Raw genomic sequence first — 13,924 nt, forward strand, 5'->3', positions numbered from 1 at the left:
GACTAAATGTAGAAAACATAAAAGATATAGCGAACAAAAGCAATAACTTAAAAAGAGATTTAATTTAATTTGTTTTTGGGGAAAAAGATTACTGATTATTACTGATATATTTGCTATAAATCACATTACAGTATTTATTAAAAGAAATGAAATATTAATGTATATTCTCAGTAGTTTTAATTTGCTAAACCAGGTAGTTTTTCAAGTAATAATTGTCTCTTATGTGAACTGGGGAAAAATATAATTTCCAGATTTATTTTTTCAGGTGGTAATTTTTATTTTCACTAAAAAATGTTAAGTATCAATGTAATCATTTATATAATGATAGATTAGTACACAATTGTATGTCAACACATTATTTATTACCTTAAACTGTTATTATTAAAGGGTTGCGCTTGCGTAAAATTTACTATCGTGGAAATTCAGCTTTTTTGCTTTTTGGCTAATCTCATCCCTGTAAATATGAAATGGGTTTTATACTTTATCAATAACTATAAACTATTTCTGCTAAAAAAATGAGTTCTAAATGTTATTACTTCTAGTTCTTTTAATTATTGCATTGGTAATGTAATTTAATGTATAATAATTTTTGTTATTCCTATTTATGGAACATAAATCTTCACTTGTTAATTTCTTTTCTTTTTAATGTAGGGTTTATTGCCACAACGTCAGCATGAACGTACTCCAGACCAAGAGAAAATTGAAAAACGTCGTCAAATTCCTTTCCATAAACATATTAATTTGGAATTGTTGGAATGTGTTTACTTAGTGTCTGCTATGTTGCTAGAAATCCCGTATATGGCTGGTAAGTTTTATTGGAAAAATATAATTAAACTCTTTCGTATTGTAATCTAAAACAAAACTTTTCCAAAAATACAGTATAAAAATTATAATGTAGATTGTCACCGACCACAGTGCTGACATGAAATATTCCCAGTGGTAGATGGATTGTGGGTTAGAGTCATCTTGTCGTCAGGCTAACCGTGGGAGGTTCTCGTGGTCTTCCTCTGTATGTAATGCAAATGCGAGTTAGCTCCATCAAAAAAATTCCTCCAGAAAGGCAACTTTCTCCCCATACTTGATCCAGGAGTTTCCTTGTCTTCTGGATTGGGTTCAAAATTACAAGGCTACAGAGTTGAACATTGGTCTTCATAAACCTAAAGTTAGGTCAGCTGTTCAATCACAGTTATAAAATTATCCTACTCACTCGTTTAGCCATCACTCTTCTTGAGCTGTATTTGAATGAGTCTTAAGAATCATATATCTGTTTGCTTCTGTAGTTTTAACTTTTTTGACATATTTTGAGGGTTTTGATACATAAATCAAGAAGTATCATCAAAAACTAAAATTTTAGATCATAAAGTTTTGCAAATTCGGCAAATAATGTGAATCATAATTTAGTGTTATAAAAGTGAACCTCAAAAATATGGTCGCTTTAATTTCTTTAGTATAATCTTCGTTAAGTCGCTTTATTGTCAACTGATGCCCTATGATGAAAGATTATCTACTGTAAATTTTTATTTTTAATAATTTCATTCATATTTCCTAGTTAGTATACTTGAAAAATAGTATAAGTGTAAAAAAGGTATACTTTTTCAACAAATATTATTTTTTTAACTTACAAGATAGTCAAGGGGTGTTAAAGAATAAAATTTATATTTAACTGTCTGTATAAATTTTTTCAGCTTTTAATTATTTTCTGTTAAATGAAATGAAATTTTTGAAATGCAATCAACCTTTGTGCACTGGAGATATATTGTTAAAAATTCTCAACGCTCACTTTTTTTAAATTTCTACATTCTATTTTAAATGCATTTTAATTTTTATTCAGTATATTAATCAGAAGTAGTTAGTCAATTCACCCCAATATGCAGGAGGTATTATTATCACCTTAGTTTCATAATTCCTTAATGTATGCATTTGGACTCCTTAGCAATAATGAAGTGAAAACGGAATACACATACTAAGGGTGGCCGATTAATATTTTAGAGAGAAATACAATATTTTTCAAACCTATTTGATTGCTGATGGGGTAGTAAAAAGCAATTACGCACCTGCGATCAAACTGACTTACTGACTAAGTCCACATTGCTTAGTGGTGATTCATTGGGTTTTGATTACAATTTGGTTTTTTTTTAGTTTAAATATTAATTTGTTGTCCCTGAGTAAAATATGACAAGGGATCTAACTATATATTAAGAACAATGTTTGTGAAGAAAAAAAATTTAAAATAGTGGGGTCATTAGTGTTTACTTTTAAATTGAAAGTTATAACTAGTGATGTATATATATTTTTTAATAATTTCATAGTTTGTGACGAGAAATGTTGTCTTAATTTTTGTATAATACCTTAACATTTAAATTTTTGACTTTATTAATTTCAGCTCATGAATTGGAAGGGAGGAGGAGAATGATTAGCAAATCATTTCACCATCAGTTAAGAAATAGTGAACGTCAAGCTTTAGTTGGTTAGTATATATGTGAATTCTCTATATATTGGGAGATATGTGTTGCATGTCTTAAATTCTATGTCGGTGAGGTTGAGTTTGTCTAAAATAACAGGGCTCCCACAGTTGAGGGGGAGAACAAGGAAAACCTAGAATTGTCAGAGAAAGTTGCAATTTTTCTGGAAAATTCCTATATACCTGGAAAAAAATCAGTCTTATAATTGTCAATACCAAACATCTGTTACAACTATTTTATAAAATTCCACCTCTAAGTGAAACTTTTCCATTTTCATTTTATAATATGTTTTTGTTCACAAAATCTAATATTTAATATTACAAATGTAAAAAAAATCAAGGTTTTCTGATGAAAAATAGCATGGTATAGATAAAATACTGTATGGATTTTCATTAAAATTTACCTGTTATACCACTTTAGCCCAATGATTAGCGGTCGAGCCTACAATCAGTTCACTTTTTACAACTTAGCTCTAAGTGACTGTCGCTTTTCGTCAGAAATAGACGATTGCGGTGACAGTAGGAAATTATTCAAAATTTCTAATATTACTTAGTTAGATAATTTATATGAATGCAGTTCCTGCCACATTACATGGCAGCACCGAGACTCTATTTGGATGCTAAAGTGCACCAGGAATTTAATTTTGCCGGAAATGCCAAGAGCCAATAAGGCACTCCAGGGATCTTTTACATGCCGCATAATCATACGACATGGCCGCTGAGGATTTTCTGCATCCCGAAAATCCGGTGTCTGGGCCGGGGATTGAACCCGCAAACTTGGGTTCAGAAGACCGCCGACAAACCAACTGCGCCACCCAGCCACTGAATAGTTAACTGTTTTGGTATATTTGATAAAATTATTCTATTATCAGAAATATTATAACAGATACTTTTGGATTGTGAACGCAGATACTTTATGTTTTAATCTTACTATGTAGGGGAGAGTCGGGTAGCCCCGCCCACTGTCAATTTCATATGTATAGAATATTTTTTCAAGTCAATGGGCCATCGGACATTGATTATTATATTAAAAAAAGATTATTTTCAAAGTTTCAAGTATTTATTAAGCTGTTAACATGGTAAACAATAGTTTTGAAAATGTGTTGAATACAGTCATGAAATTAAGAAAAATTGGTTGAACGTTTCGATTAAACTTCATTTTAATACTAAAAAAATAATTTTTTCTATACATACAGCATTAAATTATGTAGTCTTAAGTTTAATTTGCACAAAGAAAGAAGTTTATATGTGAAAAATTGTTCGAGTAATTACAAATTTACAAAACAATTGGATTTCGGGTAGCCCTACTCACATGATTGTCGGGTATCACCGCCCAATTTTATTACGTCGATAAATGTACGGTTGCAAATATTACTATTTTATTGCTTCAAATTTGAATGTTATATGCATTTTTAGCTACAAATATTATTGTTATTAAATGATAGAACTCACTAAAAGTATATAAATATGTAATAAATAAAATAATTTTGTGATAAAAATGATAAACGAGGTTTGCCTATTGTCAATACATTGGTCATTTTCCTTTACACCTGAAAAAACAGTCAAAAAACATAATTTTGGTAACTGGGCGGGGCTACCCGACACATTTTGAAAAGAGCTGAAAAACATTTTTTTTTTAAATTTCTATTTTTTTAAGTTAAACTATTCTTTTTTTAGTTTATTCTTTTTGCATTATTTAATTAGATGATAAAATAGTAGAAACATACAAAAATATTGATTATTACTCAATATTATACAGAAATATAAGCAATACTCCTTAAGTGGGCGGGGCTACCCGACTCTCCCCTATTTGAGTTGGCAAAAAACATACTAAATTTTATTTTTCATAGGACCACCTGAAAGCATGAGAGAGCATGTTGTTGCTGCCTCCAAAGCTATGCGTGTTGGAAATTGGAGAGCTTGTAAGGATTACATCATCAATGAAAAAATGAACTCAAAGGTAAGGCTGCTGCTAATTTTTAAATATTTGTTGCATCCTATCCGATGTTTGTTTTGATAATTTTATCGGGGGACTGGCAAAAATTGTGAAAATTCAGGAATCAGGAAACCAGAATTGAATGTTCTTCTCAAATTATTGTGACTTTGTCCTATATGCTGTGAAATTAAAAAAACTAGCCTCTCATGGACAAGGTTGTTTATTAGTAATGTGGGTCCATCTTTTAGCTGATAGGAGTTAAAAATTTAATTTACAAGAATCAAACGCAATAAGCATTCTAAAGAAATAAAGATTTTATGCAGTAGTTTTATCCTTTTACTACCCAATTTTGCATACAGTCCCTGTTTTCTTTATTTTTCTTCTTTTGAAGGCGTTCATAAAAGAACTTCTTCAACACAGACAAATCGGTCTCATCAATTTTGCTGAAGTGGTGTTTATCTTTCAAGTGTCTAATGCGTCATTGCATATTGAGGTGGTATTCATTGTACGTGCATGTTACTCCATGACCCTATAGGATCTGAGACTGGTATTGCACTGACCAGTGAAGCAATTTCTTTTCTTCTTTCACCCCCGTCTGTTTCTCAATCGAACCCTGGAAGAAGGTCGTGGATATTAATTATAATTTTGAATTAAATTTTTTTACACAATTAAGTAAAGTAATTATTAATTTAAAAAATAGGATGAGCCACTCAATTCGGAATATTTTTAAAATTGTGTATAAATTATTTTTATGGTGGCTAATATAATAAAAAAAAAGAGTTTTTTTGTCAGAAACTAGTTATTTTGTCATGATCTAGTTAAGTCTTTGAAAATTATTTTGCATTTGGTTAATGAATATATGAAAAGCTTTCAACAATAAGAAGAAAGTGCATTTTTAAGTCGTTTTCATAGCTTTATCATCTGCACAATTTAATTAGCATATTGAAGTCACCCCTTTGAACTACTAGATTGAGTTCTTAAACAAAAATATCCGATCCTTAGATCAAAAATTATTTAGGGTGGTCCGTTTTTTGTTTTTCGCACTGTACATTAACATTGCCTTTGAGTTTTAGCATTAAAGTACCATCTGCCAATTCAATATTCCAGCAAGAAAAGATAAATTATCAATTTCAAATTTTTTTCCTTTTGGCATATAAAAAATAATGAGTAGAAGAATGTATTGAAAAATTTAATTGACTTCCGGGGGGGAGTTTTCGGTGACCGGTATTTGCCCTTCCCTGTTTATATCAATTGTGTAATAAACTTTAGACTTATAGACTTAATTTCCTAAACTGTCAAGTTTTTTCACTTAGGTTTGGGATCTGTTCCATCAAGCAGAAAAGGTGAGAGAGATGATTTCTCAGAAAATTCAAGAAGAATCACTGAGAACTTATTTATTTACGTACAGTTCCAATTACGATTCCCTGTCTGTACCTCGACTAGCAGAAATGTTTGAATTGGAAAAGAGTGTTGTACACAGTATTCTTTGCAAAATGATTATAAATGAAGAATTAATGGTAAGTTGACACACATCAGTAGTTATGTAATTTTCATTTGCTTTTAATTAAAATGTTAAATTTGAAATGAAACAAATTAATCTCCATTGCATACTCCAAGCATCAATTCTTTGCTAGTCTGGGATCCTACAAAGAATTTTAATGGTTCTTTTTTTCTTATACAAAAAATATAAGAAGAAAAGCACTGTCCAAATTTTTGGAAAGCAGTATACTTTCATCTAACATATATTTTTAGGTAAAAGCGAAAGTTAAATTTTTAAATGTTCATTTTAGTTTTAAAAAAGTGTTAAAAATTTTATATCAATATTTAGCTAGGCCAAATTTAAAAATAATTTGTTATTAGCTTATTTTGTGAATATTGCTTGTTACATGAAGAACTGTTCATTAAAAAACATTTTTTTTTCCTTTTTCATTTATTTAAAAGGAAATAAACCTAAGTGAATATTATGCCTTGATAAGTAGGCATTATAATACAGGGAATAAAAATTTTGAAATTTTTTAATCACAATTTGGTTGACTACTTAATTTATAGTGCATGGCGTTTTTAAAAAGTGCTTGAAAGTGCTTATTTTCGTATTTTGAAAATGATTGTTTTTTTGTTTTTGTTTACCATGTCGATTTTCGCCATGTATTATGCAAAAGCGTGCTTTTCACATTATTCTATCCAACGTTTTCATAATTCATTCAACCACGATCTTTTACAGCATACTGTTGGTCTAAAACGTATGAAAACTCTAATCATTTGACATGTATGATGAAATACTTGTGAATCTGCATGTGCGTCGCTGAGCTGTGTTCGGTGAGATTCTTGTACTCTCATGTGCAACTCTGCTGCATTTTGCAAGATATTCTCAATTTCAGACTTAATTTTCCACCCTCTGATATTGAACCGAAAAATCTCTCCTAACTTTTTATGGTTACTAATATAATCACGAAAAAAGTTCTTTCTCAGAAACTAGTTATTTTATCTTGTAAAGTCTTTAAAAATTATTTTGCATTTTGTTAATGTATATAGTGCTTAAAAATATTTTTTGAGTGCTTAAAAATTACTTTAAAGGTGCTTATTTTATGTTGAGAGATTTGGCTACGCACCATGTACTGGGAATAAAGATTTTGATATTATTAATCACAAATTAACTTAATTAATATTCCGGTATCTTTTCAATTTAAAATTTATTCTCAGTTTTTGTTATTGATTTTAAAGAGAAACTAATATTGTATGTTTGTAGTGTCTATTTGTTTACAAAGTCTGTGTTTTTTAGGCATCACTAGATGAGCCTACACAGTCTGTTATTATGCATAGAACAGAGCCATCTAGAATCCAAGCTTTGTCACTACAGCTAGCTGACAAATTAATATCTCTCACTGAAAATAATGAACGACTGATGGATATAAAAATGGGATCCACTTACTTCAATCGAAATATGGGTAAATATTACCTTTTTTTTTCTTTTTTTAGTTGTTCAAATTTGTCTGTGGAGCTTTTTTTTAAAATAATATTTTATAAAGAAAACATAAAAAATCTATGGTAAATGTATTTCTTTACCACACAAAATTTTCTACTTTCAGGGTATCCGCGCACCTGGAAAGTCATGAATTTCAGTATTGAACAAAATTTGTCATGATTTTAAAAAAAGTCATGGAAAGTCATGAATTTAGGTCGCCAAAAAATCTAATTATTAAACTGGAATTTACCCCTCCCCCCATTTTTTGATGTTCCGTATATCTGTAACAAACTCCCCACTCACAGTCATATTTTATTAAAATATAAAAAATTTTTATCATGTTCTTTAAAAATTGTGTTCTTTCAAATAATGAAGAAGAAAAGAAAAATCATTTCTAGAGCAAAACTATATTTTAAAATTCTAGCTGAAGCAAGCCAGTGATTGGCGAATTCCGAAATGAGAATAGAAAAATCAGAAGTATTTCTTTCCTTCCCCTTAAACAAGAAAAATATCTTAAGAATATAATTCTGCAGAAAAAAGAAAAAAAATTACTTTATTTTTTCAGCTATTTTATTGCTTCAAATCTTTATTTTCTCTGTTTTTTAAATTAAAAATCTATAATTATGAAGATGCAGAGTATAACAGGTATGGTTACACCTATAATTTCAATAAATGTTATTATGATGCTTTTTTAAATTTACTATTGTGTTTTTGTCAGAGAAAACATTAACTTCAAAAAGTCATGAAAAATTTTTGGAATTAGTCATGAAAAGTCATGAATTTGAAAATCTAAAATGTAGCAGATACCCTGTACTTTCATGTCATAATTTTTCTTGTTTGCAATTTCGTATGAGTATTCATTTATAGTTCTGTTAAACTTATAGCATTAAAATTTTGAAAAATATCGTTCAGCAGAAAAGATGTTAAATAAATTAAAAAAAGTCTGAGATTCTGTTGAATAGCTTGTTTCAATTGCTGTGCTTACAATTTAACGTTTCTCAACAACATTATTTGTAGAAAATGATTAACAATCGTTTTGGAGTTGCTTTGAAATGGAGTATGTGTGTTAATTATAAATTTATGTAATTATTTACATTTGATATTAAAAATTCACTGCTATTAATGCAGCATAAGATATTTTTGAAAATGTTGCACTTATACTATTGTTAAAAATTTAACTTTTAAGCATCTTTGGTCTGATTTTAAATTGCAAAGTGGCAGAATTCAAATAAATAAGTTTTTCTGTGCTTCTTAGTTGTGGATGTTGACAACTTTTTCAGCTCCTCTTAGTATATAGTGTCTTGAGCAATTATTAATTTTTAGTTTTCTATTAAATTATTATTTCTAACTTCTATGATGAGTAAATATTTTTTTTAGTTGTTTCTACTAGATAAAAATATGTTATTCAAGGGCTTTCATTGCTCCAAACATTTCTTCTCAGCTAAATTTGTAAAGATTGGAATTATCTAACATAAAGGCGAATTTTAAATTTTTGTTTATTCAAAATGTAGCCAATCATGTAAAAGAAATTTTCTCATATCATAGCCTGTACAAATAATACATTTAATTATTTTTCATTTTATTACATTTTACATTACATAAATTTTGTTCATTTCTGAAAAATGCTATTCTTATATGTACAGACAACTATTAACTTGTGTGACTTTTAGCAAGATTACATTTGTAAATATACTTTTAACATTGTTACATTCTTAACTTAATCATTTTTTAATGTAGGACAACAAACTGGTAATAGGGATAACAACTATCAAAAAGGAAACTACAATCAACAGGACAGAAATTGGAGTAAGTATTTTTGTAGTGTGTGTTTGTATATTGTTTAATAAAATCAATAGTGCAACTGCTGTACTGTACCTTACAAGAAAAATAATTACTATTTTCTTAATCGTATTAAAATTCTAAAATTTGAAATTTCGCATTTCTTTTATGCTGTGGCTGTGATCATTTCACAAACATTTCTTACCGAACCAGATCACGCTCTTAGAGTTCACTTGTTCTACATATTAAGAATTCAGATTTTTTCTTTTCTGGATTATACTTCACATATTTGAGCTCTTTTCTTTTTTATTGTAGATATCAATGAAATATTCCAATCACTTAGAAGCAAAATGTACAGGTGTGAATTACGTTTTGTTATGAAACCCTGGAATAATTAATGTTGCAGGAGGGATAAATTAAATTTAATTAATGCGAACTATATTATCTTTAAGTGAACTTTAAATATATATATATATTTTTCATATTTAATGAGATTAATAGAATAAAACTGAAAGAATCTTATGTTTTCAGTTAGACACTTTATCAAACAAGAAATTTTTTAACCCTGAAAACTAAAAAATTTGTGTTTTATGTGAAGTTTGTGTTCTGTTAAAAATTCTATTGAAATTGGTTGTATAGTTATTGTTCGTTTTCTATATACAGTCTAACTCGCTTCAAATAAACATAAACGAACCAAGTGTTTATTAAAACAGGTTTAGGAAAATTACAATTCATTCAAACTAACTAAATTATAAATATGGTACTTGATTTATTTTTTATTTTATTACAAAAAAAATAATTAGTTTTTTTAACTGTCTTGGCTGTGTTATTGTTCTTAGGATAAAACCCTTGGCCCTAAAACATATGCCATTTGCTACCCTATTTTTGAAAAAATTTCATGTGTTCACTGGATTTAAAACTCATCATTAACTTTCAGTTGTCTTGGAAATGTTAAATAAATTTAAACAAGAAGGGATACTCATTAAAAGCGAGTTGTGCTCTTATAGACTTGAAGTTGTACCAAAGTTTTTTTATTTTTTTTATTTCTTCATTAAATCTTGTGTAGAGCATTGTGAACCTTTAAAAAAAAAGTTATAAATGGTTTCAAAATCTTAAAAAATTTCCCCATTTTTACATGGAAATTCTGATAACTGTATGACTTTTTTAGATTTAACAACAAAAAAATTTCTTTCAAATAAATTTTGTTATTGTACTTATTATTATTATTATTTTCTTTAAACAGATCGAAGACCTGGACAGAGAGCCTACTAAATTGAAGAAGTATTACGTCTTTTCTGTTTTAAATTTTTGGAAGCCAAGAATTCCAGTGTTTGTGCTCAAGAGGTGGAGTGAAAAGTTGATTATACGAACTCTAATGTGAAGATCAAATTAAAATACTTTTTTTTCCACAGCTTGATAAAAAATGAATAAAAAAGTTTTGTTAAGAAAAATACATTCTGTTTTATTTAGAATTTTTATATAAGTGGAGGTTCACTCATTCGTATACTAGTATATATAATTTAATTGGATTCTGTAAAATTTTGTTAGTGCCTAATATCATCTCAATTATATAGTTTTTAGTCAAAAAATTTTCTAATGTAAATTGATGTATAGAAATTTTTTTTAATTTAATGTTCTAGTTCAGGTTTTTTAGCTTAAACAATCACAATATATTTCCCAAATTGTGGCCCTGAATTGCCAGATAAAAAAGATATTACTTTAATTAGGGTGGGAGGACAAACCAAGGTCTAAATGAGATGGTCTATAGTAACCTTCAGCTTTCTACTAAAAAAAATAGTAGGAAATTTTAAAAACAAAAAGTGTAATTTATGTATTTTAATAATTAATTTCAAGAATTTTATTTTTAGGATTTATTTTAAAAACAAGTGTAATTTATGTATTTTCATGATTAATTTTTTTATGGAGAAATGTTTAAATAGATTGAAAGAAATGAGTAACAATAATTAATGAGAACAAGCAATGATGAATGATAAGCAACTGCAGAGGTTGGTGATAATTATATTAAATTAATTTACATAATTAAATAAAGTGATGTTTAAATTTAATTATAATAATTTATTTGGCATTAAACAATTTAAATTAGGTTGGGAGAACAACCCAGGGTCTATATGTAGCCTTCAGCTTTCTAGCCAAGAAATAGTTTAAAAATTTAATTATTTCAAACACAAAGAAACTAATCATGAAATTTTAAAAAAACGAGTTCAAGAATTTTATTTTAAGAACAAAAAGTGTAGTTTATGTATTTTCAAAAGTAATTTTTATGTAGAAAATAGATTGAAAGAAATGATGAATGAGAGCAAACAAAGGGGAATGATAAGCAACCAGGTTTGTGTCACAACCTCTATGGTTGGCAACCATAGAGGTTGATTTTAACTATGTTAAATTAATTAACAGAGTAACGTAAAGTGATATTTATATTTAGTTATAATAATTCATTTGGCATTAAAAAATTGTATAACAAGAGTAAATATTCAATAATTTTTTCTAATAGAAATAATTATTTAGATACTATAAAATTTGGTTATATACTTTAATGTTCTGGTTCAGGTTTTATTGCTTAAACAATCAAGATTTATTACCCTAATAGTGGACCTGAATTACTGGATAAAAAAGGTAATTAACAGAATAAAGTAAAGTGATGTTTAAATTTAGTTATAATAAATTTTTTTTTAAAAAAAATGAATGTATAACAAGAGTAAATATTCCATCATTTTTTTTAATAGAAATAGTAGTTAACCTATAAAACCCACAAAAATAAAACTGTTCTCAATTTAAAAAAAAAATAATAATATTTTAATTTTTAGATTGAACTGATGATAGATTTTAGAAAGGCTTTTTACAAGTATAATAAGAAAATTATTAGAGTTAAAAAATAAATAAAGCTTAACTATATCTTTTGAAAAAAAACTTAAGCAATTTTTAATGTTTATAGATAATACAGAAATCGGCATTGCAAGTATTTACTATAATTTTCTGAAAATATTTTCGTTTTGAATGTTGAAATGAAGATTGGTTCTTAGTTATATTGGCATTCTAAAATGAGTATTTTCTCAGCTTACAAGTGAACTGTATGTATTGGTTCAATTTTTTGTCTCTTTCTTGAGCGCATGAAGATTAATGTAATAGAACTTGGCGTTGTATGATGCTTAAAGACTTAGTATTGGTGGGACTGAAAAGCTGAGGAGGCAGAGTTTTGGCCTAAAGACGAGTTTGAGAGCCCTCTTATAAGCAGACAAGCATAGAAAGATTAAAGAAGATTTTTCTTGTCTAAATTGTTACATTCTTTAGTATTACAAAATTCATTAAGTTAAATTAACTTAATTTCTTTATTCTAAGTGCCCTACTCGCTAATGCTCACCAACCTCCAGAACAGTTAACACAGTTCATTTCATTTGGCTCTGTGACCACTTTAATTTTTAATACATTATAAGCTACTTCCTGCTCCAACCAAATATTCTCGTTTCCCTCGGTAAATCCGAGTTCTCGTTATAAACGAGTTCGGATTTAACGAGTTGTACTTATCTTTACTGCTAAACTAAATTACGCAGTTAAATATATATATATACGAGGGTTGTAAATTAAATAGTGGCAACCTAACCTTGAAACTCACAGAAGGGCGGGCATGCTCAAATAGGATAAGGCTTAATGACGAGATGATTGAACTCATCGTGCTACTGTCCTATACGGTAAAGCATTTGCTCCACAGGTTTCCACTAATCCTCGAGAACATTCTGTTGCATTTTTGCCACGGGCAACCTCGATTTTAAGCCACGACCGCTGATTACCTTTTGAAAACATGCTTTAGATCGATGGAAACGAAACTCCTAACTTTAACGCCACACAACAAGAACCCTTATAAGCAGATCGACTGTTTTTTTGCACTCTACACATAGACAACAGCACCACATCTCAGCTCCCATATCCTGTTCGAGCATGCCCGCCCTTCTGTGAGTTTCAAGGTTAAGTTGTTTACAACCCTCGTATATATCTTTTAACTTTGACACGAAATAACTCAAAAACTAATGATCATTTTCTTAAACCTCTCTAACCTTCCTTCCTCTAATTTTTTTTTTTTTTTACTTTTTTCATCTATTTCAAAGTCCAAGTCCCGCAGTGAACTNAAGACACGGTTCTCATCAGATCACCGAAGTCAAGCATCACTGGCTGCGGTCAGTGTGCGGGTGGGTGACCCACTTGGATCAGTCTGCGTAGGGACCGAGGGTGTGCGGTATTGGTCCTCGTTAAACTGTGCTACCGTAAAGTGCTCGACTTCGCGCGCAGGTCGTTGGGCTACCGAAGCGGGGATGCCATCCCCTCTGCAGAGGATCATCCTCAGGGATGCTTCCCAGACCGTCGCCAATAGCCCATTGTGCAGCTCTAGTGCGACGTAAATGAAACTACAAACAGAAACTACAATCCCTTATGAAAAAATCGAAGTACAAATGAGGTATATTTGAAAGGTATAAAGGAGGTTGTTATTTAAATACGTCGTTAAGGTTGAAAAGGGTGCAAATGAATACCTCAAAATCAACCTCAAATATGCCTTAAATATACCTCCAGAGGTATGTATGTTTCAACCTGAGGTGTTTAATTTTATATCTGTGGAGAGGTAGAAATTTACTACTTTAAAGTGTTTTATTTTCAACCTTAGGTTATTACTTATCAGCCTGAAGTATATTTTTTTACACTTGTGGAAGTATTTATTCAACAACCTAAGGTGTGTCATTTTACACTTCAGGTTATTATAAATCAACCTCAGGTGTAT

The 13,924-nt window shown here is 29.2% G+C and overlaps 1 protein-coding gene across 1 annotated transcript in view; it reads left to right on the forward strand.

Annotated features, from left to right (window-relative positions):
* The window catches only part of LOC107441110 (eukaryotic translation initiation factor 3 subunit c), a 36,234-nt gene extending 25,645 nt beyond the window's left edge, over window positions 1-10,589 (forward strand). The window contains exons 15-21 of the mRNA XM_043050366.2: window positions 652-805; window positions 2,384-2,467; window positions 4,312-4,421; window positions 5,711-5,914; window positions 7,177-7,342; window positions 9,097-9,165; window positions 10,382-10,589. Of these exons, the coding sequence (XP_042906300.1) occupies window positions 652-805; window positions 2,384-2,467; window positions 4,312-4,421; window positions 5,711-5,914; window positions 7,177-7,342; window positions 9,097-9,165; window positions 10,382-10,410 (816 nt within the window). The 3' untranslated portion in view covers window positions 10,411-10,589. The remainder of the gene's footprint in view (window positions 1-651; window positions 806-2,383; window positions 2,468-4,311; window positions 4,422-5,710; window positions 5,915-7,176; window positions 7,343-9,096; window positions 9,166-10,381) is intronic.
* The last annotated feature ends 3,335 nt before the right edge of the window (window positions 10,590-13,924 follow it).

This window comes from Parasteatoda tepidariorum, chromosome 5, assembly GCF_043381705.1.
Source record: "Parasteatoda tepidariorum isolate YZ-2023 chromosome 5, CAS_Ptep_4.0, whole genome shotgun sequence".
Lineage (NCBI taxonomy): Eukaryota > Metazoa > Arthropoda > Arachnida > Araneae > Theridiidae > Parasteatoda > Parasteatoda tepidariorum.